Source organism: Lagenorhynchus albirostris, chromosome 9 (genome assembly GCF_949774975.1).
Source record: "Lagenorhynchus albirostris chromosome 9, mLagAlb1.1, whole genome shotgun sequence".
NCBI lineage: Eukaryota > Metazoa > Chordata > Mammalia > Artiodactyla > Delphinidae > Lagenorhynchus > Lagenorhynchus albirostris.
The window spans coordinates 8,939,840-8,962,057 of record NC_083103.1 but is presented as its reverse complement, the minus strand read 5'-3'; the positions used below and the strand labels follow the sequence as shown (position 1 = coordinate 8,962,057).

The 22,218-nt window shown below is 42.4% G+C and overlaps 1 protein-coding gene across 3 annotated transcripts in view; it reads right to left on the bottom strand.

Annotated features, from left to right (window-relative positions):
* Nucleotides 1–9: 9 nt before the first annotated feature.
* Nucleotides 10–22,218, bottom strand: part of STX5 (syntaxin 5) — a 28,531-nt gene continuing 6,322 nt past the window's right edge. For 2 of the 3 annotated variants that reach the window (XM_060158890.1, XM_060158892.1), the window contains exons 6-11: nucleotides 22,075–22,191; nucleotides 21,943–21,999; nucleotides 21,686–21,767; nucleotides 21,108–21,214; nucleotides 20,817–20,938; nucleotides 10–759 (exon numbers count right to left, since the gene is read on the bottom strand). In XM_060158890.1, coding sequence (XP_060014873.1) covers nucleotides 600–759; nucleotides 20,817–20,938; nucleotides 21,108–21,214; nucleotides 21,686–21,767; nucleotides 21,943–21,999; nucleotides 22,075–22,191 — 645 coding nt within the window. In that variant the 3' untranslated portion in view covers nucleotides 10–599. The remainder of the gene's footprint in view (nucleotides 760–20,816; nucleotides 20,939–21,107; nucleotides 21,215–21,685; nucleotides 21,768–21,942; nucleotides 22,000–22,074; nucleotides 22,192–22,218) is intronic. The other variant, XM_060158891.1, reaches the window with a different exon arrangement.

Here is a 22,218-nt window from a genome sequence, read left to right as displayed (position 1 = left end):
CATGGCTAGTGAGGCTGACAGTCTTGTTGTAATTGGGAGAAAACAGGCTGCAGCACATTTGGCAGATTGAGAGTCACCTGCAGCCAAAGTTGGGGTTATGCAGGCAGCCGAGGGGCTCAGGGCCCCCTGCCTCACATGGTGAAGAGAGGAAGAAGAGGTCAAATTCTAATCCAGATGGGAAAGTTGGTCCCTGGGCCAGTTTCACTTCCTTTCCTCACTCTCAGGAAGGTGAGGAAGGACATCACCTCCCCTTGCTGCCAAAGTTTCTTTTGTGACAGGCTGGGGAGGGTTTATAAAAATCTCCTAGTGGAGACAACCTGCGTGATGAGCCCCCAGTTGGCCTCTGCTCCCTTCCAGCCACTTCACAGCAGAGTCCAAATGCAGAACCGTGTGTGTTTCATGGGCTGGAGGGTGGGGAGGGGAGGACAGGGTGGCCAGAGGAAAGGAGTGGGGGATTGGGGGCAGTGGCCATTCTTAGCAGTTCCAAGGAAGCAGGGCCTTTCTCCCAAGCATCCTGCACAGGCTCAGTGGCAGCTCTGGCCACCTGCCCTCCCAGGAGGGTTCCAAACCCCCATGGAGTGCCTCAGAGTGGAGAGGGTTCAGGCAAGGAAGACCACAAAGATGATGAAGAACACAATGAGGATGAGGAAGATTTTGACCATAAGCCACCGGTTGGAGGTGACCGACTGGAAGTACTTGAGAATCTCTGAGTGGGCGGCCTCAACATCCAGCTGGGCTCCCAGCACGTTCTCGTCGATCCTGGGGATAGGGCCGGGAGGAGGGGAAAGAGAATGACACTGGATTAAAAAGAATGCTGTTGAAGTGTATTTTCTGCATGTTTATATATTTGTATTGATATATAGAAAAAGCTCTGGAAGGGTAATATAAACAAGTCTTGGCTGTGGTTTGAAAATCAACTCTGCAACTTATTAGCTTATGACCCCTAAGCCAGTCATTTAACCTCAAGTCTCATTTTCCTCAACTGCAAAGGAAGGAAAAATGAGGATAACACAAATCGTAAGTTCGTTGTCAATCTTAAATGAGTTATATAAAGTGCCCAACCCATACTAAGAGGATCCAAAATGTTATATTTTTTTGCTCATTGGTATTTATTGATTTTTGTCTAATAAACAGTATTGCATTTGTAAAAAGGGGGAAAAGTTCACAGACCATTATGGTAAGGAAACCCTGGTTCTGAGTGAGAAAGGAAGAAAAACTTGATGATGTGGACAGAAAGTCAAGGGATAAGAAAAGCCCTATATTAGGAGAACATGTCTCTCAGGATATAGAGAAGTTCTCAGAAGAATGGCAATCTCTTGAGACACTGCTGAGGAAAATCAAACATATCCCAGCTAATCTGAATATGCAGAGTCCTAAAAACCAAATATAAACCCTGGTCTTTGCAAAGGGATTCGCTGGGAGCAGGCACCTGTGGGAGCTGTGAGGTCAGAAAAGTTGGTGGAGCCTGGTAATCAAATAGGAAGTGAGAGGAAAGGCTGGGCCAGTGGCTGCAAGTCCAAGGTCCTGGTAAGGTGGTCATGAGGACGGCGAGCTAATCTCTGTCCAAATACAGGAGCCTGGATTGTACACGGCTCCCTGTTTATGTCAGGGAGGCTAAAGTTATCAGGTTTCCTAGCTTTTGGCTATAACTAGATTTCTCAGTGTGGATGCGTTTGTCATCTCATACCCAATTAAGCTCATTCATATCGGCAATTATAATGGCTTTGCTTAACAAAAGTGGAAAAACAATGAATGCAATCTGGCATCTAAAAGATTTTAAATGGGAGTCTGTGAATGAAATCTAATACAAGGAAAGAAATTACTATTATTCTATAGTAATTTTACGACAGAAAACTTCTTTAAGGAAGAATGTCAGCTAATAAATGCAGAAGGAATGAGCAAATTAGAAAATTACCATTTTGCAACACACACTCTCACAAACGAATCAGGCAAGGACCATCAGGGGGCTAAGGAACTGGAAATTCACAGGGACCCAAAGCATCACTCCACAGATGACTCAGTCTGATGGTTACCCCCTTGAACAAGTGGCCAAACTTGGTATCACCAATAAAAGATATAACCTCGGGCTTCCCAAATACATGGAACTTAAATTTAATCATAGGGAAAACAGGGGACAAATAAACATGGAGGACCTCGTACAAGAGACGCTGGCCTCTTCAAAAAAAAGTAAGTATCACACACACAAAAAAAACAAAAGGCAGACTAAAGAGACACAACCATCAAATGAAATGTATGAATGTTGCCTGAATCTTAAATTGAAGGAAAAAAGCTAAAAACTTTTTTTTAGACCAGTTGGGGAAATCTGAGTATGGACTGAGTGCTGGACTGTGCTGGAGAATCGTTCATTTTCTCAGGCTCGATAACGGTCCTGTGGCTGCTCAGGAGAATACCTATGTTTGGCAGATGCTTGCTGAAGTATCTGGGGATAAAATGTCATGATGTTTGCACCTACTTTTAAATGATTCAGAAAAAAAAAAAGGTGAGAGGAAGCAAATGTGATAAAATGTCAACAGTTGGTGAATCCAGGTGAAAGGAATATAGGTGTTCCTTATGCTATCCTCCCAACTTTTCTATAGTTTGAAAAATTTTAATTTACAAGTTGGAGGGAAAAGGAAAATGACTAACACTACATCAGCAGTTTTTCTACTTTAGAAAAACATAAGAATCACCTGTTGAGCGTCTCAAAAACACAGATTCAGGCTTCCCTGGTGGCGCAGTGGTTGAGAGTCCGCCTGCCGATGCAGGGGACATGGGTTCGTGCCCCGGGCCAGGAAGATCCCACATGCCGCGGAGCGGCTAGGCCCGTGAGCCATGGCCGCTGAGCCTGCGCGTCCGGAGCCTGTGCTCCGCAACGGGAGAGGCCACAACGGTGAGAGGCCCGCGTACCGCAAATCAAAAACAAAAACAAAAACGCAGATTCTTTTTCTTTTTTTTTTTTCTGCCAAGCCAAGTGACTTGTGGGATCTTAATTCCCCGACCAGGGATCGAACCTGAGCCCACAGCAGTGAAAGCGTGAAGTCCTAACCACGGGACCGCCAGAGAATTCCCTGGCGGTCCCGTGGTTAAGACTCAGCGTTTTCACTGCTGTGAGCCGGGGTTTGACCCCTGGTTGGGGAACTAACATCCCACATGCCACAAGAAGTGGGCAGAAGAAAAAAAAGCAAATTCTTAGGTCTCACATTCAGAGATTCTAGGATGGGGCCCAGGAAACTACATACTGAGAACTTTGGACTAAATCAGTGGTTTCTCACGAGGGTGCTCAAATCCAGATCCACTGGCATTTGCAGGAAGCAAACACAAGAATATCTGGGTCTATTTTAAAAACATCATCCTTTCAAATTTTCAATTTCTTTTTCATATCATTGCACACAAGTTTTCTCTCCTTTGTTATTTCCCTTTTATGTTTCAATCTACTGCCAGGTTGCTTCTGAGCCACTCAACTGAAATTGCTGGCACTGATCCAATTAATCCAAGCCCCCTGATCCAAGTAATGCTTGAGGATTCACACTTCCTTTCTCAGGGGCACCAAGAAATAACGACCCCTTTCTCCCTAAAATTCTTTCCACCTCAGCTTCACATCTCTGCTTTTTTCTCTCATCTCCCTAAAACTTCCTCCTCAGTCTCTTGGACAGATTCTTCCCTTCACCACATATGCCTGGAATCCATGGGGTGCTGTCCTGTCCTTATTCTCACTTTACCCATTGTCCCTGGGTAGTCTCATCTACCTTCATGGTTTCACCCAGAAGCTGCTGACTCCCAAGTCCTTATCTCTAGCTTAGCCCTCTCTTCTGAGCATTAAGACCATGCATCTCATGCCTCTCAGCTGTCCCAGAACAAACCTCATTCTCCTCACCCAGCACCAGTCTGCGGCCTCTTGCGTTCTCTCCCTATCCCCAGATCCAGGAGGACTAGCTCACAGGAGCAGCGACAAATGTTTGCTAAACCAATGAACAAACGAGTACTAACACCGAAAAATACTTATGACACTTTTTCAAGGAAGACTAGAATGTAAAGTTGTATACATACTATAACTCTAACTTTTTTTTTTTTTTAAATAAAAGGCTTTCAGTTTTGTTGGCATGCGGGATTTTAGTTCCCTGTCCAGGGACGGAACCCATGCCCCCTGCAGTGGAAGTGCAGAGTCCTAACCACTGGACCGCCAGGGAATTCCCTAACTATTTAAAACACATATGCAGGGGCTTCCCTGGTGGCGCAGTGGTTAAGAATACACCTGCCAATGCAGGGGGCACGGGTTCGAGCCCTGGTCCGGGAAGATCCCATATGCTGTGGAGCAACTAAGCCCATACGCCACAACTGCTGAGCCTGTGCTCTAGAGCCTGCGAGCCACAACTACTGAGCCCGTGAGCCACAACTACTGGAGCCTGTGCACCTAGAGCCCATGTTCCGCAGCAAGAGAAGCCACCGCGATGAGAAGCCTGCACACCACAACGAAAGAGTAGTCACCGCTTGCCGCAACTAGAGAAAGCCCGCACGCAGCAACGAAGACCCAATGCAGCCAAAAAAATTAATAATAATAATAATAAATTCTTAAAAAAACACACATATGCATTGGGGAAAGAACACAAAGCTTTTATTGATACAAATCTGTTTCTTTGAATCTATAATATTCTAATATTCAAAATACACTGTAGGGCTTCCCTGGTGGTGCAGTGGTTAAGAACCCGCCTGCCAATACTGGGGACACGGGCTCGAGCCCTGGTCCGGGAAGATCCCACACGCCGCGGAGCAACTAAGCCCATGTGCCACAACTACTGAGCCTGCGCTCTAGACCCCACAAGCCACAACCACTGAGCTCACATGCCACAGCTACTACAGCTACTACATGCCACGCACCTACAGCTCCACAACAAGAGAAGCCACCACAATAAGAAGCCCACGCACCGCAACGAAGAGTAGCCCCCGAGTAGCCCCCACTCGCAGAAACTAGAGCGTACACAGCAACAAAGACCCAATGCAACCAAAAAACAAAAAACAAAAACATTGTAGCCTGAAGAGCTCCAGTGTTATGGCCTAACTCAGCAATTCAACTGAATTCCCTAGGTCTCAGTTGAACCAGGTAAGAATCAGTCAGTTCTCCTGGTTCTAGGATCAAGACTGCTGTCTTCACAGTGCCGTTAAATTGCCCAATTAAATATGTGAGGCTGCTTAATGCACTGGTGTTGGGAAACCTGCTTTATACAAATGCAGGTGTTCACGCAGTTTCACTTGATCAACAACCAGGAGTACAAGCACTCTGCTTGCTAGGTGCTGTGGGGAATAAAGAACATCCAGGCCTGGACATTGCCTGAAGGCATCAGAGCAAGTGGGCGGGAATGTGTGAACCTGCAGATTCCTCAGAACTCCCACACCTCCTCTCCTTGATTCTCTCCACTAATGGCCTTTCTTCTTACCGAACTGAGAACATGGAAGTAGTTTGAAGAATTGGGCAAGGTAAAAAAAAACAGGTTCCTGGCCTCATACTTGGAGATTCTGATTCCACAGATGTGAGTGCAGTAGACTGCCAGGAACCTTCATTTTTTTTTGTTTCCCAGGAGAAAATATATTTTTAAATTAGGTATAGCTGATTTAAGATACTATAGTAATTTCAGGTATAGAACACGGTGACTCAAAATTTTTTGTTTGTTTTTTTGTGTTTTTTTTTGCGGTACGCGGGCCTCTCACTGTTGGGGCCTCTCACGTTGCGGAGCACAGGCTCCAGACGCACAGGCTCAGCGGCCATGGCTCACAGGCCCAGCCACTCCGCGGCATGTGGGATCTTCCCAGACCGGGGCACGAACCTGTGGTCCCCTGCATCGGCAGGCGGACGCTCAACCACTGCGCCACCAGGGAAACCCTCAAATTTTTACAGATTATACTCCATTTAAAGTTATTATAAAATGTTGGCTATATTCCCTGTGCTGTAGAATATTTACATTCTTGTAGCTTATTTTATATACAGTTTTTATCTTAAACCCCTCCCCCTATCTTGCCCCTCTCCCTTCCCTCTCCCCATCAGTAACCACTAGTTTGTTCTCTATATCTGTGAATTTGTTTGTTTTGTTACATTCATTCATTTTTTTCTTTCCATTTTTTAATTGACGTATTGTTGATTTACAATATTATATGTTTTAGATGTACAACATAGTGATTCACAATTTTTAAAAGTTATACTCCAATTAGTTATAAACTATTGGCTATACTGTCTGAACTCTACAATGTATCCTGGTAGCTTGTTTTATACACAGTAGTCTGTACCTCTTAATCCCCCACCCGCATGTTGCCCCTCCCCCTTCACTCTCCCCACTGGTAACCACTAGTTTGTTCTTTATATCTGAGTCTGTCTCTTTTTTGTCATATTCAGTAGTTTGTCTTATTTTTTAGATTCCACATATAAGTGATATTATACACTATTTGTCTTTGCCTTATTTCACTAAGCATAATACACTCCAAGCCTATTCATTGTTGCAAGAGTTGCTGCAAATGGCAAGAGTTCATTCTTTTTATGGCTGAGCAGTATTCCATTGTATACACATACTACATCTTCCTTATCCATTCACCTGTTGATGGACACCTAGGATGTTTCCATATCTTGGCTATTCTAAATAGTGGTGCTGTGAACACTGGGGTGAATGTACCTTTTCAAATTAGTGTTTTCCATTTTCTTTGGATATATACCCAGGAGTGGAGTGGAACTGCTGGACCATATGGTCGTTCTAATATTTTTACTTTTTTGAGGAAACTCCATACTGTTTCCCACAGTGGCTGCACCAATTTACATTCCCACCAACAGTGCACAAGGGTTCCCTTTTCTCCATATCCTTACCACCATTTGTTATTTGTGGTGTTTTTGATGATAGCCAGTATGACAGGTGTGAGATGCTATCTTATTGTGGTTTTGACTTGCATGTCTCTAATGATTAACAATGTTGAGCATCTTTTCATGTGCCTGTTGGCCATCTGTACGTCTTCATTGGAAAAATGTCTATTCAGGTCTTCTGCCTTTTTTTTTTTTTTTTTTTTGGCCGTGCTGTTCGGCTTACAGGATCCCGGTTCCCTGACCAGGGATCAAACCTGTGCCTCCCGAATTGGGAGCACAGAGTCTTAACTACTGGACCTCCAGGGAAGTCCCTCTACTCATTTTTTGATCGGATTTTTTGATGTTCAGTTGTATGAGCTGTTTATACATTTTGTAAATTAACCCATCAGTCATATCATTTGCAAATATCTTCTATTTTGGTAAGCTATCTTTTTGTTTTGTCGATGGTTTCCTTTGCTGTGCAAAACCTTGATTTGGTCCCATGTGTTTATTTTTGGTTTTGTTTCCTTTGCTTTAGGAGATGGATGCAAAAAATATTGCTATGATATATGTCAAAGAGTGTTCTGCCTGTGTTTTCTTCTAGGAATTTTATGGTTTCTGGTCTCACATTTAGGGTCTTTAATCCACTTTGAGCTTACTTTTTGTTTTTTTTGATGCACCGTGTGGCTTGTGGGATCTTAGTTCCCTGACCCGGGCCCCTGGCAGTGGAGGCGCAGAGTCCTAACCACTGGACCGCCAGGAAATTCCCACACTTTGAGTTTACTTTTGTATATGGTGCGAGAAAATGCTCCAATTTCATTCCTTTACATGTAACTGTCTGGTTTTCCCAGCACCACTTACTGAAGAGACTGTCTCTTCCCCACTGTATATTGATGCTTCCTGTGTCATAGATTAATTGACCATAAGTGTGTGGGTTTATTTCTGGGCTTTCTATTCTGTTTCATTGATGTGTCTGTTTCTGTTTCAGTACCACAGTGTTTTGATTACTGTAGCTTTGGTACAGTCTGAAGACAGGGAGCATGACAACTCAAGCTCTGTTCTTCTTTCTCAAAATTGTTTTGGATATTGCAAGTCTTTTGTGTCTCCACAAAAGACTAAATGCCATTACTTCACAGGTGAATTCTATCAAACATTTAGAGAAGAGCTAACACCCATCCTTCTCAAACTCATCCAAAAAATTGCAGAGGAAGGAACACTCCCAAACTCATTCTATGAGGCCACCATCACCCTGATACCAAAACCAGACAAAGATACTACAAAAAAAGAAAATTACAGACCAATAACACTGATGAACATAGATGCAAAAATCCTCAACAAAATACTAGCAAACAGAATCCAACAACACATTAAAAGGATCATACACCATGATCAAGTGGGGTTTATCCCAGGGATGCAAGGATTCTTCAATACACGCAAATCAATCAATGTGATACACCATATTAACAAACTGAAGAAGAAAACCCATATGATCATCTCAATAGATGCAGAAAAAGCTTCTGACAAAATTCAACACCCATTGATGATAAAAACTCTCCAGAAAGTGGGCATAGAGGGAACCTACCTCAACATAGTGAAGGCTATATACAACAAACCCACAGCAAACATCATTCTCAATGGTGAAAAACTGAAAGCATTTCCTCTAAGATCAGGAACAAGACAAGGTTGCCCACTCTCACCACTATTATTCAACACAGTTTTGGAACTCCTAGCCATGGCAATCAGAGAAGAAAAAGAAATAAAAGGAATACAAATTGGAAAAGACGTAAAACTGTCACTGTTTGCAGATGACATGATACTATACATAGAGAATCCTAAAGATACCACCAGAATACTACTAGAGCTAATCAATAAATTTAGTAAAGTTTCAGGATACGAAATTAATGCACAGAAATCTCTTGCATTCCTATACACTAATGATGAAAAATCTGAAACAGAAATTAAGGAAACACTCCCATTTACCATTGCAACAAAAAGAACAAAATACCTAGGAATAAATCTACCTACGGAGACAAAAGACCTGTAGACAGAAAACTATAAGACACTGATGAAAGAAATTAAAGATGATACCAACAGATGAAGAGATAATACCATGTTCTTGGATTGGAAGAATCAATATTGTGAAAATGACTATACTACCCAAAGTAACCTACAGATTCAGTGCAATCCCTATCAAATTACCAATGGCATTTTTTATGGAACTAGAACAAAAAATCTTAAAATTTGTATGGAGACAAAAAAGACCCCGAATAGCCAAAGCAGTCTTGAGGGAAAAAAACGGAGCTGGAGGAATCAGACTCCCTGACTTCAGACTATACTACAAAGCTACAGTAATCAAGACAATATGGTACTGACACAAAAACAGAAACACAGATCAATGGCACAAGACAGAAAGCTCAGAGATAAACCCATGCACCTATGGTCAACTAATCTATGACAAAGGAGGCACAGATATAAAATGGAGAAAAGACAATCTCTTCAATAAGTGGTGCTGGGAAAACTGGACAGCTACATATAAAAGAATGAAATTAGAACACTCCCTAACACCATACACAAAAATAAACTCAGAATGGATTAGAGACCTAAATGTAAAACCGGACACTATAAAACTCTTAGAGGAAAACATAGGAAGAACACTCTTTGATATAAATCACAGCAAGGTCTTTTTTGATCCACCTCCTAGAGTAATGGAAATAAAAACAAAAATAAACAAATGGGACCTAATGAAATTTCAAAGCTTTTGCACAGCAAAGGAAACCATAAACAAGACGAAAAGAGAACACTCAGAATGGGAGAAAATATTTGCAAACGAATCAATGGACAAAGGATTAATCTCCAAAATGTATACACAGCTCATGCAGCTCAACATTAAAAAAACAAACAACCCAATCAAAAAATGGGCAGAAAACCTAAATAGACATTTCTCCAAAGAAGACATACAGATGGCCAAGAAGCACATGAAAAGCTGCTCAATATCACTAATTATTAGAGAAATACAAATCAAAACTACAATGAGGTATCACCTCACACCAGATAGAATGGGCATCATCAGAATATCTACAAACAACAAATGCTGGAGAGGGTGTGGAGTAAAGGGAACCCTCTTGCACTGTTGGTGGGAATGTAAATTGATACAGCCACTATGGAGAACAGTATGGAGGTTCATTAAAAAACTAAAATTAGAATTACCATATGATCCAGCAATCCCACTACTGGGCCTATACCCAGAGAAAACCATAATTCAAAAAGACACATGCACCCCAATGTTCATTGAAGCACTATTTACAATAGCCAGGTCATGGAAGCAACCTAAATGCCCACCGACAGACGAACGGATAAAGATGTGGTACATATATACAATGGAATATTACTCAGCCATAAAAAGGAACGAAATTGGGTCTTTTGTTGAGACGTGGATGGATCTAGAGACTGTCATACAGAGTGAAGTCACAAAGAGAAAAACAAATATTATATATTAACGTGTGTATGTGGAACCTAGAAAAATGGTACAGACGAACCAGTTTGCAGGGCAGAAATTGAGACAGATGTAGAGAACAAACCTAGGACACCAAGGGGGGCAAAATGGTGGGGGGGTGGGGGCATGGTGTGATGAATTGGGAGATTGGGATTGACATGTGTACACTGATGTGTATAAAACTGATGACTAATAAGAACATGCTGTATAAAAAAATAAATAAAATTTTAAAAAAAAGACTACATGCCATTAGTTTTTGATAGGGATTGCACTGAATCTGTAGATTGCCTTGGGTAGTATGGTCATTTTAATAATATTAATTCTTCCAATCCAAGAACATGGAATATTGTTCCATCTGTTTGTGTCCTCTTCAATTTCTTTCATCAGTGTTTTATAGTTTTCCAAGTACAGGTCTTTTACTGCCTTAGATTTATTCCTTTTCTTTTTGATGCGATTGTAAATGAGTTTCCTTAATTTCTCTTTCTGATAGTTTGTTGTTGGTGTATAGAAATTCAACAGATTTCTGTGTATTAATTTTGTATCCCGCAACTTTACTGAATTTATTGATGAGCTCTAGTAGCTTTTTGGTGGCATCTTCCGGGTTTTCTATGTATCATGTCGTTTGCAAACAGTGACAGTTTTACTTTTTCCTTTACAATCTGGATTCCTTTTTCTTCTGATTGCTGTGGATACAACTTCCAATACTATGCTGAATAAAAGTGGTGAGAGTGGGTGTCCTTGTTCCTGATCTCGAGGATATGCTTTCAGCTTTCCACTGCTGAGTATGATGTTAGCTGTGGGCTTATCATATATGGCCTTTATTATGTTGAGGAATGTTCTGCCCACTTTGTGAAGAGTTCTTATCATAAATGGATGTTGAATTTTGTCAAAAGTTTTATATGCACCTATTTGAAATCATCTATAATTTTTATTCTTCAATTTGTTAATGTGGTATATCACACTGATTTGTGGATTGAAACATCCTTGCATCCCTGGAATAAGCTCCCAGTTGATCATGGTGTGTATTTTTAATGTATTGGTGGATTCAATCTGCTAATACTTTGTTGAGGATTTTTGTATCTATGTTCATCAGTGATATTGGCCTGTAATTTTATTTTTTGTGATATCTTTGGTTTGGTATCAGGGTGATGCTGGCTTCGTACAATGAGTTTAGGATCACTCCTTCCTCTGCAGTTTTTTGGAATAGTTTGAGAATAGGTGTTAACTCTTCTCGAAACATTTGGTAGAATTCACCTGTGAAGCAATCTGGTCCTGGACTTTTGTTGGAAGTTTTTTAAAATTACTGATTCATTACCGGTAATTGGTCTGTTCATATTTTCTATTTCTTCCTAATTCATCTTGGGAGATTATACGTTTCTAGGAATTTGTTCTCTGCTTCTGGGTTGTCCATTTTATTGGCATATAGTTTTCACAGGAATCTCTTTTGATCCTTTGTATTTCTGTAGTATCAGTTGTAACTTCTCCTTTTTCTGATTTTATTGCCTTAGGCCCTTCCCTCTTTTCTTCTTGATAAGTTTGGCTAAAGGTTTATCAATCTTGTTTATCTCTTCTTACTTTCATTGATCTTTTCTATTTTTTTTAGTCTCTATTTCATTTATTTCTGCCCTACTCTTTATTACTTCTTTCCTCTACTAACTCTGGGTTTGTTTGTTCTTCGTTTTCTAGTTCCTTTAGGTGTAAGGGTAGGTTGTTTGAGATTTTTATTTCCTGAGGCAGGCTTCTATTGCTATAAACTTCCCTCTTAGGACTGCTGTTGCTGCATCCCACAGATTTTGGATTATTGTTTTCATTTTGTCTCCAGATAATTTTTATTTCTTCTTTCATTTCTTCAGTGATCCACTGGTTGTTTAGCAGCATATTGTTCAGCCTCCACTTGTTAGTTTTTTTTGCAGTTTTCTTCTTGTATTTGATTTCTACTCTCATAGCATGGTGGTTGGAAAAGATGTTTGATATGATTTCAGTTTTCTTAAATTTACTAACACTTGGTTTGTGGCCTAGCATGTAATAAATATATCCTGGAGAATGTTCCATATGCACTTGAAAAGAATTTGTATTCTGCTGCTTTTGGAGGAATGTTCTCTATATAAACCCATTTGGTCTAATGTGTCACTTAAGGCCAGTGTTTCCTTATTGACTTCTTGTCTGATGTGTCCATTAATATAAGTGAGATATTAAGGTTCCCTACTATTATTGTGTTAGTGTCAATTTCTTCCTTTATGTCTGTTAATATTGGCTTTATATATTCAGGTGCTCCTATGTCTGGGTGCATGTATGTTTACAATTGTTATATCTTCTTATTGGATTGATCCCTTGATCATTATGTAATGTCCTTCTTTGTCTCTTGTTACAGTCTTTGTTTTAAAGTCTGTTTTGTATGATGTAAGTATTGCTACCCAGCTTTCTTTTGATTTCCATTTGCATGGAATACCTTTTTCCATCCCCTCACTTTCAGTCTGTGTGTCCGTCTTTAGATCTTAAGTGAGTCATACATAGGCAGCATATATATATGGGTCTTGTTTTTGTATCCATTCAGGCACTCTATGTCTTTTGATTGGGGCACTTAGTCCATTTACATTTAAAGTAATTATTGATAGGTATGTACTTACTGCCATTTCATTAGTTGTTTGGGGGTTGTTTTTGTAGTTCTTTTTGTTCCTTTTTCTTTTTTTGTTCTCTTCCCTTATGATGTGATGACTATCTTTGGTGTTACGTTTGAATTCTTTTCTCTTTTTTATGTATCTATTATAGATTTTTGGTTTATGGTTACCATGAGGTTTATATATAGCAATCTATAAATATATATATGTGGTTATTTTAAGTTGCTGATCTCTTAAGTTCAAATGTATTTTTACTCCCCTCCCCCACAGTTAGTTTTTGACATCATATTTTACAACTTTTTGTTTTGTGTACCCCTCACTTACTTATTGTAGATATGGGTGATTTTACTCTTTTTTTTTTTTTTGTGGTTCACAGGCCTCTCACTGCTGCGGCCCCTCCCATTGCGGAGCACAGGCCTCGGATGCGCAGGCCCAGCGGCCATGGCTCATGGGCCCAGCTGCTCCGCGGCATGTGGGATCCTCCCAGTCCGGGGCACGAACCCGTGTCCCCTGCATCGGCAGGCGGACTCTCAACCACTGCGCCACCAGGGAAGTCCTACTCTTTGTCTTTTAATTTTCCTACTAGTTTTGTAAATGGTTAGTTTACTACTTTTACTGTATATTTAATTTTACCAATGAGCTTTTTCCTTTCGTAATTTTCATGTTTCTAGTTGTGGCCTTTTCTTTTTTACTTAGGGAAGTCCCTTTAACATTCCTTCTAAAGCTGGTTTGGTGGTGCTGAACTCTTTTAGCTTCTGCTTTTCTGTAAAATTTTTGATTCCCTCATCAACTCTGAATGAAAACCTTGGCAGGTAGGGTGTTCTTGCCGTAGGTTTTTCCTTTTCATCACTTTAAATATATCATGTCACTCCCTTCTGGACTGCAGAGTTTCTGCTGGAAGAGTCAACTGATAGCCTTATGGGAGTTCTCTTGTACATAACTTAATTTTTCCTTGCTGCTTTTAATACTCCCTGTCTTTAATTTTTGCTATTTTAATTACAGTGTGTCTTTGTGTGGTCCTCTTCAGGTTGATGCTGTTCGGGACTCTCTAGGTGTCCCGGACCTGGATGTCTGTTTTCTTTCCCAGGTCAGGGAAGTTTTCAGCTATAATATTATGTCTCCCGATACGTTCCCTGTCTCTTTCTCCTTTCCCCTCTGGGACCCTTATAATGCAGATGTTAGTACACTAGATGTCCCAGAGGTCTCTTAAACCGCTCACTTTTTTTTTTTTCAGTTTCAGTGCTTTCCACTACTCTAATTTTCCAACTCACTGATCCATTCCTCTGTATCATTTAATCTACTGTTGATTCTTTCTAGTGTATTTTTCATTTCAGTTATATTCATCCGTTTGGTTCTTCTTTACATCTTCTAACTCTCTGTTAAGCTTCTCACTATGTTCATCCATTCTTCTCCCAAGTTCCTTGATCATCTTTATGATCATTACCTTGAACTCTTTATCACGTAGTTTGCCTATCTCCACTTCACTTAGTTTTTCTTCTGGGGTCTTAACTTGTTCCTTTGATTGGAACATGCTCCTCTGTTGCTTCATTTTGCCCAATTTGCTGTTTTTATTTTTATGTACCTGGTAGGTTCGTTATGTTTCCTGACCTTAGAGAAACGGCCTTTCATAGGAGATGTCCTATGCATCCCAGCAGTTCACTTCCCTCTGGTCACCACAGCTATATGCTCTAGGGCTGCCCCATATTGTGTGGGCCCTTCTGCTGTGGTGGGACTGACTAGGCATAGGTGGCCCAGCAGGCGTGGCTGGCACCTGGTCTGGTTAGTTGCCAGGCTCTGCCTTGTGCAGTGGCTGCCAGCCATTGGTTGGCAAGATCTTCATTTTTTATAAGCTCTATAGGGGGTTCCTATGAACATCCAGGCTTGGCAACCAATGGTTAAAAGGATGTTTGTTTACTTATTCAACTACTAGGTGTTGAGTCCCAGGCATTTACACAGTGCCATGAGTTCAGCTATCTTGGTCCCTCCCCCCAGCATCTGCTTTCCCAGCTCTCACCAGCTCGTCTCAAAGCCAAGTCCTATACTTATCCACTGGATCCCACTTCCTGTCACCATCTCAAGGACATAACTTTAAGATTCTTCCCCCTGCCTGCTATATTGTCAATTTTTATTTCTCTGCTGGATCATTCCCATTAGAATACAAACACATGGGGCTTCCCTGGTGGCACAGTGGTTAAGAATCTGCCTGCCAATGCTGGGGACACGGGTTCAATCCCTGGTCTGGGAAGATTCCACGTGCCGTGGAACAACTAAGCCCGTGCACCACAACTACTGAGCCGGTGCTCTACAGCCTGTGAACCACAGCTACTGAGCCGCGTATCACAACTACCGAAGCCCATGCGCCTAGAGCCCATGCTCCGCAACAAGAAGCCACCACAATGAGAAGCCTGCACATCACAACAAAGAGTAGCCTCCGCTCACCGCAACTAAAGAAAGCCCGTGCACAGCAACGAAGACCCAATGCAGCCAAAAATAAATAAAATAAATAAATTTATTTAAAAAAAAAAGAATACAAACATACTTTTATTTTCTCCCATTCTTTAAAAAAACAAAACAAAAACCTCTTGTCTTCCACTGGACAAACTGGGAACAATCTGAACTATGAAAATAATCATTATCCTAACTAATTGTAATATAAAACATAAATAAAAACCTTAAGCCCGTAATGATAATCAAAAACAAGGAAGAATTAAAACAAAACAAAAAACCTCCTTGGTCACTACTATGGCACCTACTCCGTAACTATTTACTCTGGAAATACAGGAAAATAATTAAGATTTATCCAGCCTGATTCAGATGAACTTCAGCTCATGCAGTTAATAAAGGAAAGCTCTTCTTTACAGAAAAAACACACCCAAATTAGATTAATTAATTCAGACCAGACAAGCATCATAACTGGCTACTAGAAACATTAGGTTAAAGGTTTTTTGGGAACAGGGTATCCCATAAATCACTTGCTGACTGCAAAGAAGAAAATGTACTTTTAAAAGGAGAGATTAGGGCTTCCCTGGTGGCGCAGTGGTTGAGAGTCCGCCTGCCGATGCAGGGAACACGGGTTCGTGCCCTGGTCCAGGAAGATCCCACATGCCGCAGAGCGGCTGGGCCCGTGAGCCATGGCCGCTGAGCCTGCGCGTCTGGAGCCTGTGCTCCGCAACGGGAGAGGGCACAACAGTGAGAGCCCCGCATACCGTAAAAAAAAAAAAGGGAGAGATTTAAAAATAATAAAATAAATAAATAAATGAAAGGAGAGATTATCTGTTACCCCCTTAATCAAGTGATCAAACTTGTTCTAGATAATATAGGGTCAATCTGACATTAAATGCCTCCTAATGAGATGTAATTTGTTGAGATATACATACATCTCAACAAAATAAATATACAGTTATAGTTGATTTTTTTTTGGCTGTGCCACATGGCTTGCGGGATTTTAGTTCTCCAACGAGAGATCAAACCCAGGCCCTTGGCAGTGAAAGTGCTGAGTCCTAACCACTGGACCACCAGGGAATTCCTATAGTTGATTATATATACGTATACATATATATTCCTAAAAGAAGAAAACAGAAAGAAAAAGAGGCAGAAAAAAATCTTGAAGAAATAATGGTCAAATATTCCCTAAACTTCATGAAAGACATAAATTTACAGATTCAAGAAGCTCAGAGAACCCCAAGCAGCATAAATTCAAAGAAGGGGCTTCCCTGGTGGCGCAGTGGTCAAGAATACGCCTGTCAAGCAGGGGACACGGGTTCGAGCCCTGGTCCGGGAAGATCCTACATTCCGCGGAGCAACTAAGCCCGTGTGCCATGACTACTGAGCCTGGGCTCTAAAGCCCTCAAGCCACAACTACTAAAGCCTGTGCTCATAGAGCCCCTGCTCCACAACAAGAGAAGCCACGACAATGAGAAGCCTGCACACTGCAATGAAGAGTAGCCTGCACTCACCACAACTAGAGAAAGCCTACACACAGCAACGAAGACCCAACACAGCCCCAAATAAGTAAATAAATAAATAAATAAATTCAAAGAAAACCACATCTAAGTACATAAACCAACAACTGTGAAAATCCAAATATAAGAAAAAAAAGTATTAAAAAGCAGCCAGGGACTCCCCTGGTGGCACAGTGGTTAAGAATCCACCTGCCAACACAGGGGACATGGGTTTGAGCCCTGGTCCAGGAAGATCCCACACGCTGCAGAGCAACTAAGCCTGTGCGCCACAACTACTGAGCCTGCACTCTAGAGTCCATGAGCCACAACTACTGAAGCCCACGTGCCTAGAGTCCATGCTCTGCAACAACAGAAGCCACCACAGTGAGAAGCCACCACAGCGAAGAGCAACCCCTGCTCGCTGCAACTAGAGAAAGCCCGCACAGCAACGAAGACCCAGCGAGCCAAAAATAAATAAATAAACTTATTTTAAAAAAAGAAAAGTAAAAGTGGGTTTCCCAGGTGGCGCAGTGGTAAAGAATCCGCCTGCCAATGCAGGGCACATGGGTTTGAGCCCTGGTCCAGGAAGATCCCACACGCTGCAGAGCAACTAAGCCCATGCACCACAACTACTGAGCCTGCACTCTAGAGCCTGCAAGCCACAACTTATGAAGCCCATGTGCCACAACTACTGAAGCCCGCATGCCTAGAGCCTGTGCTCTACAACAAGAGAAGCCACTGCATAGAGAAGCCCGTGCACTGCAACAAAGAGTAGCCCCTGCTCTCAGCAACTAGAGAAAACCTGTGTGCAGCAGTGAAGACCCAATGCAGCCAAAAATTAAATAAGTGAATAAATAAATTTATTAAAAAAAAGAAAGTAAAAGTATTTGTCATCAGCAGAACTGCACTACAAAAAGTACTAAGGAAAATTCTCCAGGTTAAAGGGAAGTGATGGAAACTGGATATTCGGGAAGAAATGAAGAGCACTGGAAACAGTAAATATATGAGTAAGTATAAAAGACTATTTTTTCCTCTTTATTTCTGTAAGATAAAAATTATACTATTATATTATGGAGTTTATAAAGTATGTAGATGTAACAAATATGACAACTATAACATAAAAGATGGAGGAGAAGGTTGCAAACTTCTCACATTTTATATGCATCTGACTGTGAAAAGTTAATGATGCATACTGTAATCCCTAGAGCAACCACTGGATAAAAAAAGCAATTACATATAGCTAAAATACCAACAGACAAATTTAAATGGAATTAAAAATTTTTTTTCAACTGTTCAAAAGATAGGAAAGAAGGAAGAGAGGAACAAAAAACAGAAGGGAAAAACAGGAAAAAAAAATAGTAAAATGGTAGGCCTAAATCCAACCTTAGCAAAAATTATTAACTATTAATGAACTAAATACTCCAATTAAATTCTCAGCTCTCATCTTGCTTGGCCTATAAGCAAAATTTGTCACAGCTGATTATTCTTTCCCTGAATCATTTTCTTCTCCTGGCTCCTAGGACACCACATTCATTTATTTTTCTTCCTACCTCACAAACTGTGCTCCTGTTCAGTGCCCTCCCTCAGAACTAAGAATTGAGTCCAGAAATAGCCCTGGGACTCAGTGCTTGATCCTCCTCTTTCTTAGAACTCACTTGGCCTAGTTTCAAAGTCCAATGCTGCCCACTCTTGGCCCAGACCTGTCTCCTCAACTCCTTATATCTATAGGCCTGTTCACTATCTCCACCCAGATGTCTAACAAACAAACAACTGTCCACCTCGTTGGACGTGTCCAACACAACTTATTTTGCCCCAAATCTACTCTACCCCGAGTAACCAGCCCTATTTCAAGTGAAGAGCATGAATCCCTTTGATTGCTCACATCAAAAGCCTGGAGTTATCGTAAACTCCTCTTTTTCTCTCATGCCCTGCATTCAGTTCATCAAGCAATTGATCCTATTGGTTCTACCTCCAAAATACATCCAGAGTGCAACTACGACTCATACCACCTTGGTCCCAGCAACCATCACCTCTTGCCTAGATTACTGAAAAGGCCTCTGCATCCATCTCCCTGCTTCTATCCTAGGTCCTTACAATCTGTTCTGACTACAGCAACCAAATGATTCTTTTAAAATAGAAGTCAGAGGGAATCCCCTAGCGGTTCAGTGGTTAGGACTTGGCGCTTTCACTGCGGTGGCTTGGTTCAATCCCTGGTCAAGGAACTAAGATCCCACAAGCTACGCAGTGCGGCCCAAAAAATAAATAAATAAAACAGAAGTCAGATAGTACAACCGTTCATCAAAACCCTGCAGTGGCTCCCCATGTCACTCAGAGTAAATGCTAAATCCTCACACTGGCTTTAAAAGGCCCCACATGATCTGGTCTCCCATTTCCCCTCTAACCTCACCTGGTACTACTCTCCTTCTCACCTGTCCCCAGATGCAGTGGCTTCTTTGCTGTCCTTTAACTCATCAGACATATTCTTGCCTGAAGGCCTTTACACTGGTTCTTCCCTCTGCCTGGTACTCTTCTCCATATATCCACATGGCAAACTCCCTTACCTTCCCTCTTCTTGGATAGACGCCATCTTCTTAATAGGGCCTCTCTTAATAACCATCCTATTTAAAATTACAACTTGCTCCTCCAAACCTAGAACTCCTGATTAGTTTACCCTACTCTAATTTATGGATTTATCACTGGGCAAAAATATATACTGGACCATTTACTTATTTTGTATATTTTAACTTATGTTTCCCCTACTACAATGTATATTCCCCAAGGGGAGGGTTCTTTGTCTCTTTCATCCTCGACTGTATCTCCATAACTGACTGAATGAACGCTAAGTGCCAAAGAGGAGCAGATAAAATGCCTCGTGCAGTAGCAGGGGGCACCAGGAGAGCAGAGAGGCCTTCCCGTGCGTGGGCTCTGCCTACCTCCCTCCAGTCTTATCTTGTACCTGTCTCTTCCTGTTCATTGCTTTCCAGCTACACTGGCCTTCTTGATTCTTTTTTCTTTTAATTTAAAAAAAAAATAATTTATTTGGTTGCGTTGGGTCTTCCTTGCTGCACGCGGGCTTTCTCTAGTTGCATCGAGCGGGGGCTATTCTTCATTGCAGTGCGCAGGACTCTCATTGCAGTGGTTTCTCTTGTTGTGGAGCTTGGGCTTTAGGTGCGCAGGCTTCAGTAGCTGTGGCACGTGGCCTCAGTAGTTGTGGCTCGCGGCTCTAGAGCGCAGGCTCAGTAGTTGTGGTGCACATGCTTAGTTGCTCCGTGGCCTGTGGGATCTTCCTGGACCAGGGATCGAACCCATGTCCCCTGCATTGGCAGGCGGATTCTTAACCACTGTGCCACCAAGGAAGTCCCTTGATTCTTTAATACAGCAAGACTGTCCCATCGTAGGGCCTTTGCTCTAGCTATCCACACTGCCTAGACAACTCTTACCCTCTCCTTTGCATGGTTGGATCCCTCTTCTTTGCATGGTTGGATCCTTCTTGTAGTTCATGTCTCTGTTTAAATATCAAGTCTTCAGAGCAGCCTTCCCTGCCACCCAATCTGATATACCTCCTCCATCACTTTCCGAACACCTCATCCTACTTTAATTCTCAGTATAGCCCTTATCAGTACCTGAAAATTTCTTCTCAATTCTTTTTAACAGCTATCCTCACCCACACTATTAAATTCCATACTACAAAGTAAGCTCCACAAAACAGACTTAACTGTGCTGTTGATCACCGTATCCCCAGCACCTAGGACAGTGCTTGACAAGGAACAGGTGCTCAATTAACACTTGTTGAGTGGATGGAGGCAGGTGAACTTGACCCTGTGGGTGGACAGGATTCACTCTTCTCTTCCAAAGGGCATCAAGCTGTCCCTGGGGACCTTTAGGATGCCAATCCACGGGGAAGAGAAGGCTCCTGTTTTTGAAGTTAAGGAGAGAAAGAATCTCACCTCTGAATGGTTTCTTCCTGTTCCTTAACCATGTGTGCCAACTGCTGGAAGATGGAGCCCAGCTCAACAATTGTGGACTCAATATTCTGCATGGTGTCTGCCCGGCTCTGGATGTAGGAATCCTTCAGAGGAGAGACAGCATACATGAGCACTGGGAGCTTCTGCAGGGGAGGGCCTGCCTCTTTAGGACCCTCCACTTTGCCATTCCACCCATGGCACATTCCAAACACTTGCTTGTGACCACAGAGGAAAACAGAGGAGCAACTCCTCCCAAGCTCAGAGCGTTGATACCTGCTCATCAATGAGCTGCAGCTGCTGGCTGGTCCTAGAGTCCATCATGTCAATGGCCACGTCCCCAGAGGCTCGAGACTCCGCCCCCAAAACCACAGCACCGCCCCCTGGGGGAAGAAAGACGACATGGCACTTCTTAGTGGTTAAAAGGTTCAAAGCCCACATGCTCTGGATTTGAATCCCAGCTCTGGCACTTACTAGCCTTGTGACCCTGGACAAGTCATTTAACCTCTCTGAGCCTCAGTTTCCTCACCTGTAAAATGGGGGATAACAATAGTTGCTTTCTCAAAAGGTGGTTGTGAAAATTAAATGACAGAATGGGAATACAACGAGTAAGTGCAAAAAAAATTAGAAACTGTCATTCTTCTGAACATGATTGAATTCACCCCCAACACTGAGAATGCTGGAGACTAGGCGTGGCTCATAAATCCCAGCAATCAGGTCTGACCTCTAAGAGACAAAGCCTAGCAACCTCCTTGGCCCTCCATTCTCCTACCCAACCCCTGCCTTTGGAAGATACCAGAACTGGAGTAACTAAGCCTTATCCCTCAGGGCTCCCTGTATTGCCTGTGACTTACCTAGGTGGTTGGGGGCAAGGGGCAGGGCTGACACGGGTGCCCGGGAGAACTGCTCCCGCCGGCTCCTCTGCTGCTTCAGGTTCTAGGGTTGGGGAAGAAATGCAAAGGTCCTGAGGCCGCTGGAAAGCGGGCACATTAAAGAGATTCCTCCAGGTGCCCGTGACCCTGTTGCCCTTGCCCTTCCACTTGTCCCCTTCCCACTTCCCTCTGGGGCCCTCACCCCTGATTCCTATCCCTCCTACACAGATTCTTCTCACCTCTGTCCTCACTTCTAAAACTGATTTGAAGTCATTGGACATGGAGGCCAGTTTTGACTGAAAGAAAAGGAGAGAGGGTCAACCAGAGAAGACGCCTTCCTCCCTTCTGCCTCTCCCTCCCCCGGGTCCCACCTGCAGGGAGACCACGATGGTGTTGGAATGGGTTTGCAGGTGCCGGCCGCTCTGGCTGCCCTTGGCTCTCACGAAATCTTGAAGCTGGGCGATTTGTTTGTTAAGGCTGTTGATGTCCTGGTGAAAGAGCCAACAGAAAAACTG